The following is a 22,202-nucleotide window of genomic DNA, read 5'->3' as shown; positions in this document are numbered from 1 at the left end:
CTGAGCTGTCACCACCCTCCTCCTCACCCACTGCCATTATGACAGCTCCTTCAGGAGCTGGCCAGGAAAAGAATCTGCTTGTCTGGAAAGTGGCCAACAGCAGCAGGGGATCATTTGGCTATGGCAGTACCCAGCCATGCTTCAAAATAAGATTGTTTCAAAGTCTATCTGAAGCTGGACCAGACATGTGCTTGCTTACCTACTGGGCTGAAAGCTAATAGTAGGAAACTCTGGAAATGACTACTTATAGAAACAGGAGAAGGGCACAACCTGATCAGGAAGAATCAACATGCAGGCATAAGAAATGATAGGGGGGGAATCATTTAGACTAAAGAAGCAATCATCAGCTATAGGGGAAACATAGTTTAATTGTAAACTAGCTGCAGACATTAGAAAGTTCATGGTTACATGAAACTCTAGGCTACAGTTGTTAACTTTCTCACACATGCATGAGTCAACAAGGAAATTCCCTGGTTATGAGCTTGCCATTCCTAGACAACAGTCTCAAGCCCCGCCACACGTAATTACGACATAGATCACATTCCACTAACAACATAAAACGAATCATGATTCAAACCAAACCTTTTCATGCCTAAAGGAGACCGGCACAGAGCTACTAAGCATACTCTGTTTAAGGAAGCATTTTCAGTTGAAGACAAAATTCATAAAATAAACATTATGTCAATAACATGCAGAGATACGTTTATTATTAGTCATGAGAATCTTTGTTTATAGTAGATACTGCTTCAAAGATGACAGCCTACCCTGGAGTCTCTCATGGTATTTATTCATAAGGGTAGCTTATCAGTGAATGATGTCATGATTTCAGAAGACTTTTATGATGTCTATGGTTGGTCCCAGTCTCGGCCTAAACAAGACCGCACAGCATCAGACACTGTAGGCTAAATCTCACATCACAGCAGGCTACACCCTACATGAAGCCTCACAAAGCAGAGCCATGCTCCTGACTCATTTTTCCTTTTGTAGCTGATACAGATCACTATTGCATGGGAAACAACGACTCCATTCACTCAGAAAAATCACAGGATTTTTATTACAAAAACAAAAATCTTCTTGCAAGTATTCCTCCTCATACAGGCCAATAAACACAATCTTTCTCTTTAAATTTTTTTTATTTTGAAGGTGATATACTGAGGTGTTATAGTTACACAAGTCAGGTAATGAGTACATTGCTTTTTGAACAGTGTCACCTCTTCCCTTGTTTTCTCCCAGTTTTTCCTTCCCAATCCCTCTCCTCTCTACAAGTTGGATAGTTCATTTTCAACACACTATCTAGTGAGTATCACTACTGAATTAGTTCATCCTCTGTGTCACCATTTCTGTGCCCTCCCCAAAACAGATAAATTTACATTTAAGACAAAAGTTACAGAAATCAAAAATAATGACAGAGGAGAGAGAGGAGAGGGGAGCAAAATAACAAAAAACTTCTTGTTTCCATTTCTTGGAGTTCATTTTGCTAAACATTATTTTATGTGATTGTATGCACATAGTCATTGAGCGTTTGTGATCCTCTTCCAAGAATATCCTCCTTTGGTCTCACTACTTCATATCACAGTATAACATTGATTGCCAATTAACCCAGAGGTGTTTTTTGTACCTTCTAGGGCTTGTACTTTAAGAGCTTAAGAAAACCTGAGATGACTGTATTGAGAAATCACTGGGTATAGATGTGAAGAAAAACAGGAAGTCTGGAAGCAAAGACAAAAGTGTCCTTTTTGGAAGAATGGAATTAAATTCAAACATCCCCGCTCCACCTTTAAACAAGCCTGTCTGATATTAGACTCAGCTTCTTCACCTACAAGATAAGAATAGCTCTTAGACTTGCTATGAAACTCAACTAAGATAATGTATATCTAGGGCTTTGTAAATTTAAAACTAGCACATTCACAATTACTGACAAAGGCAAAACTGGCTATCTATTCCATACACGCAGACAGAGCTCTAAGGAACATTCCTGTTAAATTGATCGGATAAAATCAGCATTGTGTAGTCTAATGACAAACTAAACAATGCATTAGTTCATTCTTACTTTTTAAACCTGATGACATCAAGACTATGAATAGAATGTGAGTTTCACTTCATGTGTGGGGAAAGCTCTGACATAGGAGATTTCTGCTCAAAAGCCTTACCCATGTAGCCAGATTTTAATATACAACTCTCATAGGCACGGTGATGTAAAATCCAAGCATAAGTAAGGGCTCAGCAGTTCTTTGAACCATTGGATCTATTTAGATTTCAGCATTCTAGAGTCTATTAGCTGTCAGTTTGCTTTTGATAACTTGTTTGTATCAGTAGCTAGCATTAACCATCAGACTGTTTTTAATCTGTATCATCATGTATCATGGTTCACATTACTTCAGAGAAGAAAAGAGGTATCCTGTCAGAGACACACTACACAGAAACTATGGACACAGGTGATAGCTCAGTTTCACTTGCTTATTACTTATATACTATATTCTTACTAGCATAGTGTCTATGTTGGTCACCAAAGAAAGAAAGGCTAGTCCCTCTAATCTTTGTCCCCTTAATGACTTAAAATTATATAAAAGAAATGAAGGAAGTCATTGCTATCAGGTCACAAAAGTAAGCTGAGTATAAAATTTCTTTTTATATATCCAGAAAACCATGATTAAAATTAGAAACACAGAGCCAGACACCAATGGTTCAGGTGTGTAATCCTAATTACATGAGAGACTAAGACTGTTGGCCTGACTGGGCAGGAAAAAAAGTTTTCCAAGACTCCTTCTCAAGGAATTGCTGAATAGAGTGACAGGTACCTGGTATCCTAGTTACTAGGAAACCAAACAGAGATTGCACTCTGCATGGCTTCCAGTCATATGTCTAGACAGGAAGCAAGACCTTATCTCAAAAAGTAATGAGCAAAAATCAGAGCTGGAGGAATTGTTCAATAGTAAGGACACTGACATAACAAGTGTAAGGTCCTGAGTCCAAACCTTAATACTACCCCCCAAATCTAAAACCCATGTGTTCACAGCTATATTCCCATGATGCAGAGTCAGAAGATAAAGAAGAGTCTCCCACTTGTTCAAGGTCTCTGTCATTGGGAAGATGTAATCTTAAAATAGTGGGATTTGATTTTCTGTAAGTTCTCACCTAGTTTCAACACTCAAATCCCCTGAAGAGCTGGAAGATGTTATCGAGTGAAGAGAGGCCTTTAAACGCTGTCTGAGCCTGACTTAATTTTATTGGAAAGGAATCTCCTTTAAAGAATAGAGAAGTATGTTATTTAAAGACTAACGTCTTATAAGACAGTGGCTTTGTAAACATCTGTGTGTGTGTGTGTGTGTGTGTGTGTGTGTGTGTGTGTGTGTGTGTGCGCACGTGCGTGTGTGCATGTGTGTGGTCACTGGGGCTTGAACTCAGAATGTCATGCTCTGGCTTTGCTTTGTTACTCAAAGTTGACACTCTACCATTTGAGCCGCACATTTATTTCTGGCTTTTTTTTTTTTGTCGTTCATGGGTCATGAACTCTGGGCCTGGGCACTCTCCCTGAGCTCTTCAGCTCAAGGCAAGCTCTCTACCACTTTGATCCACAGTGCCACTTCTGGTTTTCTGGTGGTTAATTGGAGAAAAGAGTCTCATGGACTTTCCTGATGGACTGGCTTTGAACCATGATCCTCAGATCTCAGCCCCCTGAGTAGCTAGGATTACAGGCGTACGCCACCAGCACCTGGCACTTCTTGCTTTTTGCTGGTTAATTGTAGGTAAAAGTCTTATGAACTTTTCTGGCCAGGCTGGCTTTGAACCAGATCTCAGCCTCCTGAGTAGTAGCAAGAATTACAGGTATGAGTCACCAGTACCCAGCTAGCATTGTCTCCTTGAGCTGTACAATAACTGAGCACTTTCAATATCATTGTCCTCTCATTGATTCCTATTTTGGGGGTATAAAATAGTATCAATTCTCTCCTCCTAAATCTGCTGAGTCGTGCAAGTCACCCATTTCGCTGAAGAATTACCCTTCTCTTCAAATTACACATCACCTTTCACTTCCTAGGAGATGCTGCACATTCACTTTGATTGGACATGGAGTCTGAAACACTCCTAAGTCGCTCTATTATGAGAATTTGACTTTCCCACCTGTAAGGGAAGATGTCAGAGATCCACCTGTGCTCTCTGAACCACACATTCACACGAACAGACTGGACAGTGCAAGCCCCTAAATCAAGGATAGACGAAATGTACTTAAACTAACAAATGTATGTGAGACAAATAGCAAACTATAGGAAGTATCTTATTAAAAAAAATTTCCTTTTCTCGTTCCTCAAGGAAATAAGCAGGTAAACATGAAAACATTAACCACACAAACAACTCTGACTGCTTTCAGAAAAAAAAAATGCTTTTGCATCACAAGATATCCTAAGAAAGTTAAAGAACTAGTTCTAAGCAGGAAAAGGCAGTAGGGTAATGAAAGTAATTTCAATGGCAAACATCCGTGCTTCCTTCCCACCTTTGAAATCCCAGGGAGCCGTCCTCTCCTTAACCTGCATTTAAAGCAAATAGAAGTTCATGTAAAACCAAGCTAAGGTCCCTGACGATTTTTAGAATAATATTTATTAGTATTTTTCAAAAAGCCTCTGGCATACCATTTTTTTTTATAGAATTCATTTACACGGTTGAACTTTAGGACTACTAAAAACATCAAAAGCCCACTCCCAACCCACTTGAAGGACAAATGGGTCTCTGTCCAGCTGTCCTTATATGGCTAGACTTCTTATAAGCCTGACAGCTCAGTGTATGCATTGCTTATAGGTCTTGGCTCTTAGTCACATTCCTTCGGTATGTTTCCCTGGGAGCTTTGATTTCCGCTTTGAGGGCTGGCACTGACTCCTGCTTGCTCTTATAAGAAAATGTCTACAAGTAAAAGTTGAAAATGTGCAAGATTCCTGCTTTAAGTACACAAACACTGAGTCTCGCCACTTCCCTGTCATCCTGCCAGCTTTTCTGTCTGTCTGATACCTGATCAAGTAACCTTTTTTTTTTTTTTTTTAGAAGGAGGAAAAAAACAACAAGAAAACATAAGGGAAAGAATGTCATACCTTCCCAGCTGAACATCTTACAAAAGTTAACCAAAAGACATGCTGACTGGGCTCAAGTAGACACATACATACCTTATATAGCTCAGTAAACAACTCAGTGACAAGCTTAGTGAATTCCTCATTTTAGTAGGGGAAGCAGTGGGGGGGAGATGTGCTCTCTAAAATGGGTTTGGTAGCTAAGCACTTACTTGTAAGTCAAAATGAGTCCATCCTCATCATTTTGCACACAGAATCAAAGACCCTTTTTCTCTCCTAATTCTGACTTGCTGTCAGTCAAAAGGATTGGGATAGGTCAGATTTGGACAAAATTGTAAGAAGCCACTATTTCCACTTTCCCGCCCAGGAGCACACAAACATTTGCTGACTCATTTATAATAGTACAAGAATTCAGATGCCATGGCGTGAGTTGAGGATGGAGTGTCAGCCTTTCCCTCTGAATTTCCTGGCATTCGATGGTCTGAATCACCATAAAAACATACTTTCCAGTCTGTGAATGTCTTGGGTCTCTCTCTCTCTCTCTCCCTCTCTCTCTTTCTCTCTCTCCCCCATGTATGTATGAGTGTGACTCTCTTAATAGCAATCTTATATTTTAACCCTTTCAAGAGTTTTCATCAAAGAATCCCAATCTAACTTTATAAGGTAAAACATATTTTTTTCTATTCTAAGACCTTATGTGCTCTTATACATTTTAATATGCTATTTCCTTCTAGCTAATGCTAAAACTAGCTTTTGGAGCTACCTATGGATTTATTCCAACTTCAGGGTGTGAATTTTATAGGAAAACTAATTATTTTTATAATGTCTTGACTTTTATGATGTTTTGATAGACTGGTAACACATTCTTTGTTATACCTTAAGCAAGATTCAAATAAACAAAGTACCAATTTCACTGACTATCACAGTTTAAATTTCTTATTATCTTCATTTTATAAATAAAAATGTGTGGCAATGTGACTCCTACATGCGACTTCCCTGAGATTTATGAATGGCAGTTCCAAGAATACAATCCAAGTCACCCAACTAAAAAACCCAGTCTAGCAACATAGCCCTCCATGAATGAATGAGTCTCCTCCCTTCATGCATGAAGCCATCCGTGGTGGCTCTTAGGCTGTCCTGCGGTTTCAAGAAATCTCCAACTATTCCGCCATCTACCTCACACTGCAAGGCAGAGCACTCACCTCAGGCCCACATCCCACCCCCCTTAGGTGAAGCTCACACTTCACATCTCCTCCTTCCCCGTCCACCCCACCTTTCCAACCCTTAGTGGTAGATATAATTGAAGGTTTCGATCTTGAAAGATTTCACTGTGGCTTCCCACATATTTTAAACTTTTAAAATCATCCACAGGGGAAGAAATGGTTGGGGGCCAAGTTGCTTTTAATACACATGTGGCTATTCATGTAACTTGGAATGTTGCTTCTTTAAATAAGAACTCTCAGGTCTCTCTTCTCTTTGAGGAATGCTTGGAAAGAACATTAAATAAGAATGATGAAAAAGTCTTCCTGAGCTTCAGAGGCCCTTTGCAAGCCCTTTGCACTGTTGACATGCAACTGTAGCGTACAGCATGTGGTGGCTTGAACAAGGTAATTGTGCACAGATGATGTGGTCCATGCTGAAACTCAATGGTCTTCTTTTCTTTGTTAATTTGGCTATTTTTCAATAGGATGAACTGAAACTTTACAAGATGACTGACCATTTAAGTAGAATATTTTCAAATCATGAATCTGTAATACATCATTTCTAATTCCTGCCTTTGCAAAAGAAACATATGCTTACTTTACAACCTAGATTTAGAATCATCAACAACTGAGAAATCTACTCATTGGAACCACCATGTCAAAGGAGGTAGCATTAGGGTAGACAAAATTGGCCTGGCTCTGAAATTATTGTCTTTGCTGAGATTACTCTTTTTATGTAAAATGGTAATTGGAGCTATTAACAAATAGACTCTAAGTGAATGTATAGTTAATTAGCTTGGTCCTTAGTGACTAAGTAGTAATATTGGAGATATTGCTGGACTGAAGACATGGCTGGGTTCTAGTGGTTCACAATTCTAATCCTAGCTAATCAGGAGGTTGAGATATGAGGATCAGATTTTGAAGCCAACTCTGGACAGCAAGGTCCATGAGACTTTTCTAAGCAGCAAAATAGCCAGAAGTGCAGATGTGAATCAAGATCCAACCTTGAGTGAAAAGCCAAATCAGAGTAGGAGGCCCTGAGCTCAACCCCAGTACCAGCAAAGCAAAACAAAACAAAAAGGATGGCAATGTGCTTAGGTTAACAGGTAGTATCTGACCTCTGCACACAGCAGGGGAATGAAGGCTTTTCTTCTCTTAACTTGGTCTCCTTGACCTGCACCTTACAGACAAAGAGGACTCCCAGATGTGTGGGGAATCACTACGAATAGATTCTCCACTGACATCTTATTAAAATCAGGCACAGCAAGATACACTCACCATGTAATTAATTTTTTAAACTTCAATGTCCAATCCACATTTGAAGATGATACGTTTCACAATAAGCAAAATCATTCAATTCTCCTCAGCCCAGCTGTCTTTAAAATACTCCAAATGAACACCAAGCTTCTGGCTGGACCCCTTCCAGGCAGATTCTTTCTTCCCACCTCTGTTCTATTCCTAACACTCAGAGAGCCTCTACTTACCCAACATAGGGCCATTTGCTGCACTCTAACAATAGACCCATTTTTCTGGAAGTAATGATAGCTACTCCCTTTTTCTCACTGCACCACCCACAAGAAAACTCCTATATGTATTTAGAGAAAACAGCAAGAGTGGTAGGAATCTTCCCCCTGGAACCTGCCTCTGGCTCTGTTCTTCTTGTTTGGCTGTGAGCCATCTCACCCTTATCACAAGTGACAGAGGATCAAATGCCTTCATTTCTGATATAGGATTCAAGGGTTTCACAGGTAGGCATCATGGGGGTTTCAAGTAGTGGTGTGTGTGTGTGTGTGTGTGTGTGTGTGTGTGTGTGTGTGTGTGTGTGTTAAAGCAACCTTATGCTCTCTTGTGTAGCCCCCCCCCAAGAACTTAGTAAAAAATATATATATCCCCACTAAATAATAAATAAATAGAAGAAAGAAAGAAATACTGCTGTTTTCTTTATTAGCCACGTACCTTTAAAAATAAAATTCATGTCGGTGGATAGAACGGGGCAAAACTATTAAACCCAGAAAAGGTGTCAAAAGGAATAAGTACTCCTGTGTTTTTAAAATGATACAAATCAGGAGGGGAGGCAAGGGGACCGGGGAAAAAAAATCCTATTTGGGGCTGGAAATACTGAGCCTTTTTTTCTTCTTCTTTTCGGGTGAGCTGCAGTGTGCCAGCTTTTGCAGACGGAGGAATGCTGAGTGTCAAGGGGTCAGGCTCAATCCGGTGTGAGTTGATGGGGCAGGAAGGCGGGGAGGAATGCGAGGAATGTTCCTGTTTGTGTGGGACTCCATTCAGCTCATTGGCGAGCCCCGGCCGCCGGGAGCGTATAAGAGCTGCGCCGCCCGCCCAGCTCCCACAACTCTTCCCCGCTGAGAAGAGGCAGCCCGAGCAGCTCCGCTCCGACCACCGCCACCCAGCATCCATCCCATCGCTTCCAGCCCGACGGCAGCCACCCCGGCCGACAGACAGCCAAGACCAGGCAAGCCCGGAGACAGCCCGCAGCAGCCCGCCCCGCCGGTCCTGCACCCACCTCTCCACCGGCAGAGCCCCTCGGCCTCCAGCCTCGGACCCCACCGACCGCCCTTGCCTTCCCGCCGCCCATCCCCACCATGACAGCCACCGGCACGGGCCCCGTGCGCTTCGCCTTCGCGCTCCTCCTAGCCCTCTGCAGCCAGGTGAGCCCCCCCACTTTCCAGGCCACCTCTGGCAGCCGTCGGGGGGTGGAGATCGCAGGGCGAGGTGGAGAGGGCGTGCGCCTGGCCACCGACCTGCGAGAGAGAGAGCGCGCCCGCTGACCGTCCCTCCCCGCCTCCCTCTGTCTGTCTCTGCAGCCGGCCGCTAGCCAGGACTGCAGCGGGCAGTGCCAGTGCCCGGCGGGCCCGGCCCCGAGCTGCCCCGCCGGCGTGAGTCTCGTGCTGGACGGCTGCGGCTGCTGCCGCGTCTGCGCCAAGCAACTGGGCGAGCTGTGCACCGAGCGCGACCCCTGCGACCCGCACAAGGGTCTCTTCTGTGACTTCGGCTCCCCAGTCAATCGCAAGATCGGCGTGTGCACCGGTGAGCCCACCCCTCCCCGCTACCCCTGCACCATCCCCCCGCCACACACACCCCATCCTCGGCACTGCCACTTGCGGTGCGCCCTCCGCTTCCTCCCTCACGCTCTTGGCTGTGCTTGGAGCCTGGGGACTCTGGGTCTGACCTCTCCGCCCTCCCCTTGGTCTTCCTCTCCTACAGCCAAAGATGGTGCCCCCTGCGTCTTCGGCGGGACCGTGTACCGGAGTGGAGAGTCTTTCCAGAGCAGCTGCAAATACCAATGCACCTGCCTGGATGGGGCGGTGGGCTGCGTGCCCCTGTGCAGCATGGACGTCCGCCTGCCCAGCCCTGACTGCCCCTTCCCCAGAAGGGTCAAGCTGCCTGGAAAATGCTGCGAGGAGTGGGTCTGTGAGGAGCCCAAAGATCACACCGTGGTTGGCCCAGCCCTGGCTGGTAAGTGGAGGCTTTCCTCTAGAAGTCAATGTTGTCATTTGCTCCCACTCCCAGGGCTGGGTCCCAACCCTGTCAAGGGAAGAGGGAAATGGTCTTATCCCGGCTCTTTTTATTATTATTATTATTTTATTTAACCTACTGTTTGTATGCTCGGTTCTCACACAGCCTACCGACTGGAAGACACATTCGGCCCAGACCCAACTATGATGCGAGCCAACTGCCTGGTCCAGACCACAGAATGGAGTGCCTGCTCCAAGACCTGTGGCATGGGCATCTCCACCCGCGTGACCAATGACAACGCCTTCTGCAGACTGGAGAAGCAGAGCCGCCTCTGTATGGTCAGGCCTTGCGAAGTGGACCTGGAGGAGAATATTAAGGTACGTGTAGATTCCCTTCCTCCGAACTCCTTGTCTTGGAAGGACAGGGAGTGGAACCAAAGTTAGGTCTCTTTTCCCATCTTTGTTATTATAGCCTTGTTATCTCCAAAAATAATCTTAAGTATGGTGCTGTTGTGCTGAAATGAGACATTGTGTAATCAGAATTGTCCATTTTCCACGACAAAAATCCTCCACAGTGTTAGTTAATTCAAGACATTCCAGCGGAGGCCATGGCTATTTTGGGAAAACTGGCAGACTAAACTCAAGAGTTTCTCTCCTCAAAATATAAACAGAAGTCAGACAACTAAAGCCTAGAAGAGAGCAGGACTGAGGAAAGCCACTCCCTTGGTAGTAATTAATGTTTCTTTTGTCCTTTTCTCTTCCTTAGAAGGGCAAGAAGTGCATCCGGACCCCTAAAATCTCCAAGCCTGTCAAGTTTGAGCTCTCAGGCTGCACCAGCGTGAAGGCATACCGGGCTAAGTTCTGCGGAGTTTGCACGGATGGCCGGTGCTGCACGCCTCACAGAACCACCACCCTACCTGTGGAGTTCAAGTGTCCAGATGGTGAGACCATGAAGAAGAACATGATGTTCATCAAAACCTGTGCCTGCCATTACAACTGCCCCGGAGACAATGATATCTTTGAGTCACTGTACTACAGGAAGATGTATGGAGACATGGCCTAAAGCCAGACAGTGAGAGACATGAACTCTTTAGACCATCACTTGAACTGATTCACATCTCATGTTTCTGTAAAAACAAATGATTTCAGTAGCACCAGTTAATTTAAATCTATTTTTAATTTTTTTTTCTAACTGCTGGGGGAAAAAAATATCCCACCAAATTCAAAATATTGCGCCATGTCATACAAATAGTACATCAACCCCAGACACTGGTTTGAAGATAGTTAAGACTTGACAGTGTGGGACTACAGTAGCACACAGGGCCAGAATGTATACTGAGAATGGCTACGGGAGCAGTGGAGATATCAGTAGCTGTCTAGTAGCATCGCAGATGCTATCTCAAAGGAGAAGTGTGCATGGGATTTGGAGTGGGATAGAGGAGGAATGTTATAGCCTGCATATACACTTGCATGCAGCTTTAGCAACAACCAGGATGTTGTTGCTCTCATGAGGCTGGGTCAACTTGTTCTGTAAGTCAGCACAGTAGATGCAGCTCTGACATTCTGATTTGAATGACTGTGGTCAGGAATCAGAATCCTGTCTATTAGACTGGACAGCTTGTGGTAAATTAATTTGCCTGTAACAAGCCAGATTTTTTATTGATATTGTGAATATTGTGGATATATATATATTTGTACAGTTATCTAAGTTAATTTAAAATTGTTTGTGCCTTTTTGTTCTTAATGCTTGGATATTTCAAATGTTAGCCTGAAATTCTGAACACCATAAATAGGATGTGAAATTTGTCTGATAATTCAAAGCCTAAAGTGGATACTCAAATGGAAATTGTAATCACTTAAGAGTTGACAGTCCATCAAAGCAGATGGTTGAGGACCGCAAGGCAGTGATAGCCTTTGAAAAGATTTCTAGCTAGGAAATGTGGTAGCTTCACTTTTAGTGAACAAATGGCCTTTACTGAAAAATGGCTGGACCTGTATATCTGGTCAGATTTCTACCTGGAAGCATTTATTTCTACCTTGACTATGACTGGTTTTTGACAGTTTTGTTGGTTGAGAGTGTGACCAAAAGTTACATGTTTGCACCTTTCTAGTTGAAAATAAAGTATATATTTTTTCTATAAAGGGTTTTGGTTGTTTTTTTCTTACAAACATTTCTGAGTTCTCTTGAGTACAAAGGGGAAGTTAGGGTTTCTTAAGATAATTTACCGATAAGATTCTAAATACCTTTGATCATCTATACTACTCAATTGCTTTTTCAATCCATTTTACATACACATACTTTATTCTGCATCAAATATCATAGGCTTGCAGATATATGCACTCTATTGAATACAAAGGCATTTTTATTATCTTTCAAAGTAGTTGATGAACCTGTCAAATTTAATAGAATACTTCAGCCTTTACTAGTTCCTGTGGTCATTATACTGGGCCCTTTCTACATGTACTACCTCTCTGGCCCTTGTTAATCTCTGATCCTTCATATCAAAAACCTACCTACCTTGCATATGGAAAATGGTTTAATTTCTTAATCTCTATGCCATACTGTGGGTCTATATCTGAATTTCAATATCTAATATTAAAAATGAAAAGTACACAATGACATATATTAAAATGGAGTCATTTAAGGTCTTATTTTACCCAATTGTATTTGCAGTTGCCATGGTAATAATAACAAATGATAACAAAAAAAAAAGAGAAGCCAATTATCCATTCATTAACACTAATAAAAATTTGTCTTCACTTTAAAGCAATTCCTCTATATTTCCAAGTCTTTGGCTTTATCCGATCTCAAAATCAATATATTTTGCCCATATAATTGATAGCGTGAAATTGTTATAATCAATAACATGAAATTGTTCAAGAGTCCTGATGAAGAAGCAATACTAGAACTACCTAGACTTCTGTTGAAAAATGAACCCAAATAACTGGTAAATGAAGGAAACACTCTAAGGGCAACTAAAAGCCCGTTTGTTTGCCAGAGACTAGCTGTGAATTGTAGGGGGAGGAAAATAGCTGCAGACAATCTAATCTGTCCTGGGGTAATTAGTATTGTTGTAGTCATTCCAGGATAAAACATAGGACTGAAAATAAAGACTAGTTCTACAAACAGTGGCCATACACAGACCAAAAGGAAGACCTTCCCATGTGTAATATGCAAACAGTGTTTCTGGTCACAGCATTGGGCTTTTAAGATATACACACATACATATACAGCAACACTCTCAGCAGTAGCACCATACCTCTACAAATTAAACACTCATATATGCTTGCACACGCATACATATATGCAGTGCAGTTTTAGTTTACACTTCCTTTCTGTCAATCAGTTCCTAGACGCAAAGATGGAAAGACCATAGTAAATAATCCTAACTTCTGAAAGGAATGAGCAAATTCTGGAAAAAGAGAAGCCACAGTGCAAGGATAGAGTTTGGATTTCCTGAATTCCCACATCAAAACAGAGTAACTCGATTGCATAATCAAAATCCCGTGAGCAATATTTGTACCAAAATTAGAGACAAGACACCTCTTGACCCTCAAGATAGGAATGAAGACAAATCATCCGCCTCTAACAAGCCTGCACTCTGTCAGCATGTGTGTGGGAAAAAGCAAAGAGACAAAGCGAAGGGTTCCGATGTTTTTTAGGAGCGCTCAAAAGGAGCCAGCCATGTCCATTAGAAACACAGACAGTCTGTTTGAGGATTGTGCTGAAATGGGGTCGTTGTTGGGGTCAGTCCACCAGTGCTCACAATCTAGGGCTTTTTTCGAATCCAGAAGGCAGAAGCAGAAACAAAACTAGACATGTCAGGGATGAAAGAGACTAATCAACATGGGGGAACAAAAGTTCAAAAACACAAGTAGCTGGGTGCTAGTGGCTCATGACTGTAATCGTACCTACTCAAGAGGTAGAGAGCCAGTGGATCATTGTTTGAAACCAGCTCAGGCAGAAAAGTCCATGAGACTCCATCCCCAAAATAACCAGCAAAAAACTGGTCTGGAGACCAGCTCACGTGGGAGACCACTAGCTACTCAAGCAAGCCAACCAAGTTCAAGCCTTTAAGTTCAAAACCTAGTATAATAACAACAACTAGTCAACCATTGTATTAATATCACATGAAAATGACATAAGAGGGATCTCTGTCAATTTAGAAAAGCTCCTCATACCTTTTCCTGAACAAAGGATCAGAAAAACTCATTTCATATAAAGTAAGAAAATTAAGGGGCTACTGTTCACAATAGCTAGGATATAGAAACAACCCAGATGTCCCACCACAGATGAATGGATCCAAAAATTGTGGTATCTATACACAATGGAATATTATGCAGCCATTAGAAAGGACAAAATAATGGCATTTGCAGGGAGATGGATGGAGCTAGAAGAAATCATGTTGAGTGAGGTAAGCCAAGAGCAAAGAGAAAAACGGCACATGGTCTCCCTGATAAGTGGATGTTAAATCCAAAATGTAAGGTGATATGACAAAATTAACAAGATTTAAGAAACAAAGGACTCCCACTCATCTGGTCGAATCACTACCAAATAACCCCATGCTGCTGATCACATATATGGTATATATGTGCACACGGGAGGGAAACCAGGAGGACGACACAGAACTAGAGGGAATCAGGGAAAAACATACAACAGCGAGACCCATCAGATGCACTGGACATTGATCAAAATGAACTAAGCAACTCAATGGCAGCAATGGGAGGGAAGGAATGAGTGGGAAAGAGGGAACAGCTGATGCTATGCAAAACAAAAGAAATGTACATACCACCCAATGTGGAAGAAATAACTGCATTGCAAAGCTCATAGAACTCATAAATGTTATAGACCATGATAGACAATTTGCTCCAGGAAAGTTAGAATGTGTTTGTGACTTTAACTAAGCATCACTATCCCACAATACTGTGAAATTTGGGGAATTATGTAACCATTTCATCACAATAAAGAATTTGAAAAAAAGAAAAATGAAAATTAAGGGGCTGGCAAGGTGGCTCAGTGGTAGAGTGCTTGATTTGCGTGCATGAGGCCCTGGGTTCAATTCCTTAGCACTACATAAGCAGAAAAAGCCGAAAGTGGCATTGTGGCTCAAGTGGTAGCATGCCAACCTTGAGCTGAAGAACTGAGGGACAACGCCCAGGCCCAGAGTTCAGGCCCAACAACCAAAAAAAAAAAAGAAGAAAAAGAAAAAGAAAATTAAGTTATTAAAGCCAAATTCCATAAAAATGGGGGTTAAAACCTGTACCACAGGTCTGGGAAGGTGGCTCAGTGGTAGAGTGCTTGCCTTGCATGCATGAGGCCCTGGGTTCGATTCCTCAGCATCACATAAGCAGAAAAAGCCAGAAGTGGCAATGTGGCTCAAGTGGTAGAGCACTAGCCTTGAGCTGAAGAACTGAGGGACAGCGCCCAGACCCAGAGTTCAGGCCCAATGATTGACCAAAAAAAAAAAAAAAACAAACCTGTACCACATAGAAAAAAATTACATATGTAATATATAATATAAATAATATATATATACATACATGCACACATACATGCTCAGCTCTACTAAAGATGAACACCAAGTGAACATCCATAAGAAGAATAGTAGTTTGGTAAGCCTATCAGCTATGCTTATATTCTATAGACAATAATGATGCTTATGAAAAAACCTACCTCATGTCATTATCATGGCTATGCTTTAGACATAATTTCAGTGTGTTGCCCAAGTTTTGTGCTCTGGAAGCTACCAGACGACCACTAGAGTTACTTCTTAGTAATTTTACTTCTTGCAACTTGTTAAAATGTGAGGTCTAATAGAAAATGGTAAGGTCACTGGAGACATTGCTCTTAGAAGACACCAATGTAGGGGTCATGCAAACTTGTTACTTCCAACGAGTGAGTTGTCACAGAAACAACAAGCATAGCCTAGGATCCTTTTTGTCCCTAGGACTGATCTCTTCCCCTTGCGGCTCTTTGTCCCATGAGGCCACTCCCATGTGGTGAGGAAGCCAGGAGGCACTCATCAGAGGCTGACAAGATGGATCTCCCCAGTCTGAACGCTAACCTCCAAAGCTATGGCCAATATACCTCCTTAAAGAAATTAAATAAAGGACTGGAAATGTGGCTTAGTGGTAGAGTGCTTGCCTAATATGCACGAAGCCCTGGGTTCGATTCCTCAGTATCACATAAACAGAAGCCAGAAGTGGTGGTGTGGCTCTAGTAGAACACTAGCCTTGAGCAAAAGAAGCTCACAGATGGTGACCAGGCCCTGAGTTCAAGCCCCAGGACTGACAAAAATAAATAAAAAAAAATAAAGTACTAACTTCAGCACCTGTGAGTTGTAGACACAAAATGCAAATTAGTCTATGGTGACGTCTGTGTCAGTTTTGTGGTACACTACATCTCACGCTTGTTGTAAGAGATGGAGTTGGCCTGTACAAAGTCCAGACAAAACCTAGAGATGGTTTTGAAAACAAAATCAACCTTTTAATCAGTTTTTTTTAATTTCTTGATGGCCAGTTTAAAATCAGCTTTTTTTTTTTTTTTAGTAATTTTCTGTGCTTTTCCAAATTTTAGGAAATGAGCATACTTTTTAGTTTGTAATCAGAAAGAGGGTTTTTTTTTTTAAATGAATAGCTCCTTTCCTCATTTTAAAAAAACAGCAGAGTATACCAAAATTATTGAAGTTTTCTATGATTTGAAGTTTTGCTAAACGGTTCCTAAAATATAAATAAATAAATAAATAAATATAAGGTAAGTAAACAAATCAATGGCTTCGCTATTCCAACTGCTATGTAACTGTATGTCTTAATTGTCCCATGTTCCAAGGAGTATATATAACACACAATTTCTACAGAATTCATGTGCTTATTGTTTATTCAATGTATTCTCTTATTCCATTTCTACATGCCAGAAATAGACTTATAGAAGGTATTTCTCCACAAGTCTATAACTATTCTTTACTTCGTGAATCATACTGATTATATATAGACTGTTGCTAAGACTAAAAATAAACAAAGTAAAATACAGTCTTAAAATACTAAGATTCCAAATCTAAATACAGCATCCAAAGTAATAGACATGTAGACTATCTTCTACCTAAGATGTTTTTTAAAAATACTTTAAAAAGAGTTAGGAAGAAATATAGAGTATCACCAATTAATTGGACAAATACATAAAGACTTTCATTAAGTTAACAAAGTTTATCTGTTTTTATCAGTACAATTATATGTATGGTTTACATAAATACAATAACCTTGAATCTCTATGGCATATTTACTAAAACTAAATGTGTATACAACAATAATACCACAAACTTTTACTTCTTAGTGCATAGAAATAATCAAAGAGAAATAAGCAAAAGACATGTATAAAATTTTCAAAGCAGGTGTTATCCAGGCAAAAGTTGGAAACAACCAAGATGTCTATCAGAATGGTACAGAATATTGTCTATAAGAATGGTAATGCCCAACAAGAAATGTACTCATTACCTTACTGATGTAGCTATACTCTCTGTACAGCATCTTTACAAGAAAATAAAATTTAAAAAATAGAATGCTACAGACTATTTATGCAACTGACTTCCATATATTGTAAAAAGATCTATCTTCTGCTTTCTAAAACAATGTTAACAGATTTCTTTATTCTATTTTCATATGCCCAAATAAACTACTTCAACCTTATTCTCATTCACCCTCTCTGGTTTGCCCTTCCAGAACCTGTTCTACTTTCCTGTCATTTTTCTCTAATTTTTTTCATTTTTTAATGTATATTAATTGTGTCAAGGGGTTTCACCATGGTATTTCAGAAAGTATTTTCTATATTAAGATGGCCTTTATTTTTCCATTATACTTGTTTGCATTTTTATATGCTGTCGTTATTTGGGTTAATAAATCCCAGTGAAGGAAGTATTTCATATCATTCATAATTTTAAACTCAGAGTTACCAGACAATTTTACAAAGTTATCTGAAGGAGGTCTGGGGCATTTCCCAGCACTCTGTTGGCATAGATGTCACAATATCAGGATGTGGTGAGAGAGGGCGGCTTGTGGTAGCACTGGTCAGCACTGCAGTTCAGTTGATGGGGTATTTGGGGGAGGGAGTCACTAGCTTTCAGAGGGACCTCTAAGAGATAACTTCTGAGGAGGATGGGAGTTCTGGAAGAATCAGTTCCTGTTTGGGGCCTCAGACAACAGCAAAACCAAGTCAGAAAGGCAACTAGGAATACATATTCCTAGTTGCACATATACATTTGTAGTCACTCATATAATTCTTGACTTTGAAAGTTTTTGTTATGAGTCTTCATCAGCATCCCATCTTCCCTAACAGTCTCTCTGATTCAAACATGGCTGTTCAGCAACTTTCCATACATAAAAACTGCTCTGGGTAACCAGGTACACAGAAGGCCCCAGCTTGAGAAAACATAGTCTCTCAAGCTAGAAGTCCAAACTCTCTATCAAAACAAGTTTCTACTGGAGTTATAGAGTGACTAATGGAGATTTGAAAGACTGACAGAAGAGTGTGGCATTGTAACTGTGAAGAGTTGTCTTAGAGGGCTGCTTGAGCAGAGATCTGTCAACATTGAAGGAACCCAAACGTTTTTCTGAGAAGACATTTGGGATTGCAGTCTGGTAACATTTAACCTTTTAGAAGCTGATGGGATCCCAGGGCCATAGAGATCAGAAGCTGCTGGTAATTATTTGGAGCAGTATCACCAGCCAGCAGAAGGTTCTACCCAGTGGTGTAGTTGTTGGTAAGGACCCAAGCCAATGGGAGTGAACCCTGGACCACCTGTTGCTAGGACAACGCATGCTTGCCTCTGTTGGAAGTCTACTGCTGAAAGCTGCCATTGCCAGAAACCACAGCCAAAAGGCTCTACTGGGAGATGTTGACTAGAAGCAGCCTTGGGTGTGTCTAGGAGGGAAGTAGGTCTGTGGATCAGGTACTTGAAGAGTTTTTTGGGTGGAGAGTGTTTTTCTTTTAGTTGTCATTCTGTTTAAACCTGCTTAGGTGACTCATCTTTGATTATGGAGGGAAAAAAATAGAGAAAGTCTGTTGGTCCTAAGAAAGCATCATAATTTCCTTCAAAACTCCATGTAATCCTACACTTCTATTAATAGTGATATTAATGTACTTGCTACCCAAGTGGAAAATCTCCATTATTATTTACTTTTCTCCTCCCTTTCCACTCATATTCAAATATTTTAAACTTGGTTAAAAGCCAATTACATAAAAACGGTTCAGGTTCAGTATTCCTGCAAGACTGAATACAATACTGGGGGTCGGGAAGGGGGAGAGACAGAGACAGAAACAGAGAGACAGAGAGAGTCTTGGAAATTTTTACCTCCAAGAGCTCTACCATGTCCTCACAATGGACATTAGACAAAAATTCCCTCTGGCTTCAGGCAACTTGAGGGGGAAAGTAACCATTTAGAATTAAACACATCATAGCCTTCCATTTTTCTTAACAAAATTGTCCTCAGGAAAAACTAGTTTGCCTGAATCTAAACTCTTGGAGGGCAGAATCTCACTCATTTTAAGAGGCTTTCTTGGGGACCACAGACAGTTAAGTTTGGGGTTTTAATCTACTCTGACAATCTTGTCTTTTAATCGGTGCTTTGAAACCACTGGCATTTAAAGCAATCCTTGATATAGCTGCACTAACATCTACACTACTTGCTGGTTGCTATTTGTTGTCCTTGTTCCTTGTTTCTGGTTTTGTCTTCCATACTATTTTTGCCTTTTTGGCTTTCATCGAGTATTCTGTATAGTTCCATGTTCTCCTTCTTTCTTAGAATATCAATTCTATTTCTTTTTATTATTATCTTTATCATTCAATGGGGTTTCAATTCAATCTGTCAGTGTATAAGTACAATGCGTGCTGATCAGTGTCACTCCTTACATAATTCTCCCGCATTGCTCTCAACACTCCCATCCCCTCTATTTTCCTAGCTACATTTTCATATTTATTTATACTTTGAATATTATGACTGCATTTTCCCACCCACCCTCTCTTTCTTTGTCTATCTCCTTTCTCTTTAAATAGACTTGTTAAATATAAATTTAAAAAATAAAATAAAATATAAAATTTAGTTCTCCTACGACAAAATTTCAAAGGCCACAACATCTCAAATGCTCAGTTACAACACAAGAAGACACTGGCTTCCCGGAATGAGCATTTTATTATCACAGAAAGTTATTCTGCTTGAGAGTTTTGTTCTAAATCTTTATGAATTTTACTTATGAATGTTCCTGACAGCCCAGAAACTCTTCTTAGATGTGTCAGATTTCCAACAAGTATATGTTAGATTAAATAGCTTATTTAATTACACTATCTTATACATATGTGTATAGTGTGCTTTAAAAAATAGCTGACCAGGCCTAATGTTATTAGAAGATAATTTAAAGATATAAATATCTTTGAAAGAGATGATAAACCATCCTTTTCTTGGGGCTGCGCTACTGTCCGATGAGCGTTTAGCGAGGGCAGTACTGCTAACACCTAAACAAAAAAAGAAAAAGAAAGAGATGATATTTTGTATGTAAATTCCAAAGCCACAAGTGTAAGAGAAAATAGAAAAACAAACAGGAATGGAATAGATAAACAGCTTATGGGATAAGTTGAATTTGACAGAATACAGTTAGAATACAGTTCTGTTTCCAACCTATGCCCAACTCTTATAGTGGGGACTTCAGAACTGCTCTTGTTAGAAAGTACTGCCTTCTTTCTTAGGCCCACCATTTATTCAAAGCAGGAAAAACAGTTAGCATTCAAGTCTCCATTTTGTATGTGTGTTTGCTTTAAGCCATTCTAGCTGCATACCTCTTTTCTGTCTCAATTCTTCCTCTATTTAAATCTAGTGCTCACATCGGTAGCCAGAAGATGGACTCAAGTGATTACCTGGCTCTTCTCATGGTGTGCCAGGCTAGGTAATAAATTTCCTCTCTGCCTTTCACTACTTGTCTCATTGGCACAGTGGGCTGAGTGGTTGAACCTGACACGTTGGAACCCATGGAGTTAGGCCTCTGGCCTAAAACTCCTGGTTACACTCCTAGACATTAAGCATGTTTTTAATAGATCTGCCAGTATCATTTCTTGAAACATTTGGGTCAGATCCCATGGCACTGGGGTTGTTTTTGGCTGTTACAGTATTTTCACATTCAGATATTGTTGGAATCCAGTCCAAACTAAATCAATTTAGTCTTGCATCAATTTAAATATTTTCTCTTCTCTCAGTTCAGGGAAGTGAGGAAGTAGGGTATGGAGAAGGGTGGTCTTCCCTTTCATTCCCCTTACTCTGCCCCATGTTGACTCATCTCTAATTGGAAGCCTCACACCCAACTTACTATGGTAGGATACTATGTCATGTTGCAAAGCCAAGTAAGATGTAATCTCTGCTCTTACAGATCCTACAATCTATAGAACAAAAATACTTTCCCTCAACTAACCACACAAATAAGGTAGGACGTGTTAAACATCTCGAGGGGTTTATGGGGGAGTAATTCTTATAGAAAGGCAAATGAATTAAAATACACATTCATCTGAGACCTTAAAAGGAACGATTTGAGCTATGATTTGTAGGAAAGACATGTCAAGAGGTATTGGTTTCTTAATTTTATCTCAGTATCAAATAAAGCATACACTGTGGTCCAGCCTTCTATCCACTTCAGTTTACAAAGATAAAAAGTCCATCTATGGGGTCTGGGACGTTGGCTCAGTGGTAAAGTGCTTGCCTTGCATGCATGAGGCCCTGGGTTCAATACCTCAGCACCACATAAGCAGAAAAAAAGCTGGAAGTGGAGCTGTGGCTCATACGGTAGGGTGCTAGCCTTGAGCTGAGGAGCTGAGGAACACTGCCTGGGCCCAGATTTCAGCCCCCATGACCTACAAAAATCAAAAACAAAACAAAAAGGTCCATCTAATCTGGCTTAAGGAAGAAGAGAATTTAACAAGAAAGTCCTGAGAACCTTGCCTTGATGCAGGATAGAGAAGTTCAAAATACATCACCAAGATCCCATCCTCTCTATCTCTCTGCAGAAGTCTCCTTCTGCTTTGTATAAACTTCAGTTTAGAAGTTAACTTTGGCTGTCTGACCTAGCTCTCTGCCAATGCTCCCAGGCCTACATACTTCTGAACCCAGAGCCAGCACAAAGAGCCATACTGTCATCTCAGAATCCAAACAGGATTGTTAAACTTTGATGGATTAAGCAAACTGAGATTAGTACACACCACTGAACCAGTTATGCCAATGGGAGAGAATGGAGATTGGGTTAGTTCAGGTGAATCTCAAAATCCTGAGTGTGAATCAGCTTTACTGATTGCACGCAGGTTAAAAGTTGTAGCCTATTGGTTCCACAAGAGCAGAGATTGGCAACCTTTTCCTAGGAAAGACTTCATAGTACATATTAGCCTTTGTAACCCTTATAATCTACCAACTCAACCCTGACAATGAAGTTTGGAAGGAGTCAAGGA

At 40.8% G+C, this 22,202-nt stretch overlaps 1 protein-coding gene and 1 non-coding gene across 2 annotated transcripts; both read left to right on the top strand.

The window, feature by feature from the left end:
* The first annotated feature begins 8,605 nt into the window (after positions 1 to 8,605).
* On the top strand, positions 8,606 to 11,871 carry Ccn2 (cellular communication network factor 2). The gene is made up of 5 exons (XM_042686419.1): positions 8,606 to 8,922; positions 9,079 to 9,301; positions 9,479 to 9,730; positions 9,896 to 10,107; positions 10,496 to 11,871. The coding sequence occupies exons 1-5, from the start codon at positions 8,857 to 8,859 to the stop codon at positions 10,790 to 10,792; spliced, it is 1,050 nt and encodes a 349-aa protein (XP_042542353.1). The 5' UTR covers positions 8,606 to 8,856; the 3' UTR covers positions 10,793 to 11,871.
* An 8,294-nt stretch (positions 11,872 to 20,165) lies between these two features.
* Positions 20,166 to 20,273, top strand: LOC122103564. The gene has a single exon (XR_006146783.1). It is a non-coding gene; the product is annotated as a U4atac minor spliceosomal RNA (small nuclear RNA).
* Positions 20,274 to 22,202: the final 1,929 nt, after the last annotated feature.

The sequence above is a fragment of the Dipodomys spectabilis genome, unplaced genomic scaffold (genome assembly GCF_019054845.1).
Source record: "Dipodomys spectabilis isolate Male_0828 unplaced genomic scaffold, ASM1905484v1 ptg000001l, whole genome shotgun sequence".
Classification (NCBI taxonomy): domain Eukaryota; kingdom Metazoa; phylum Chordata; class Mammalia; order Rodentia; family Heteromyidae; genus Dipodomys; species Dipodomys spectabilis.
The sequence above is the reverse complement of the archived record's forward strand: the minus strand, read 5'-3'. Positions and strand labels throughout refer to the sequence as shown.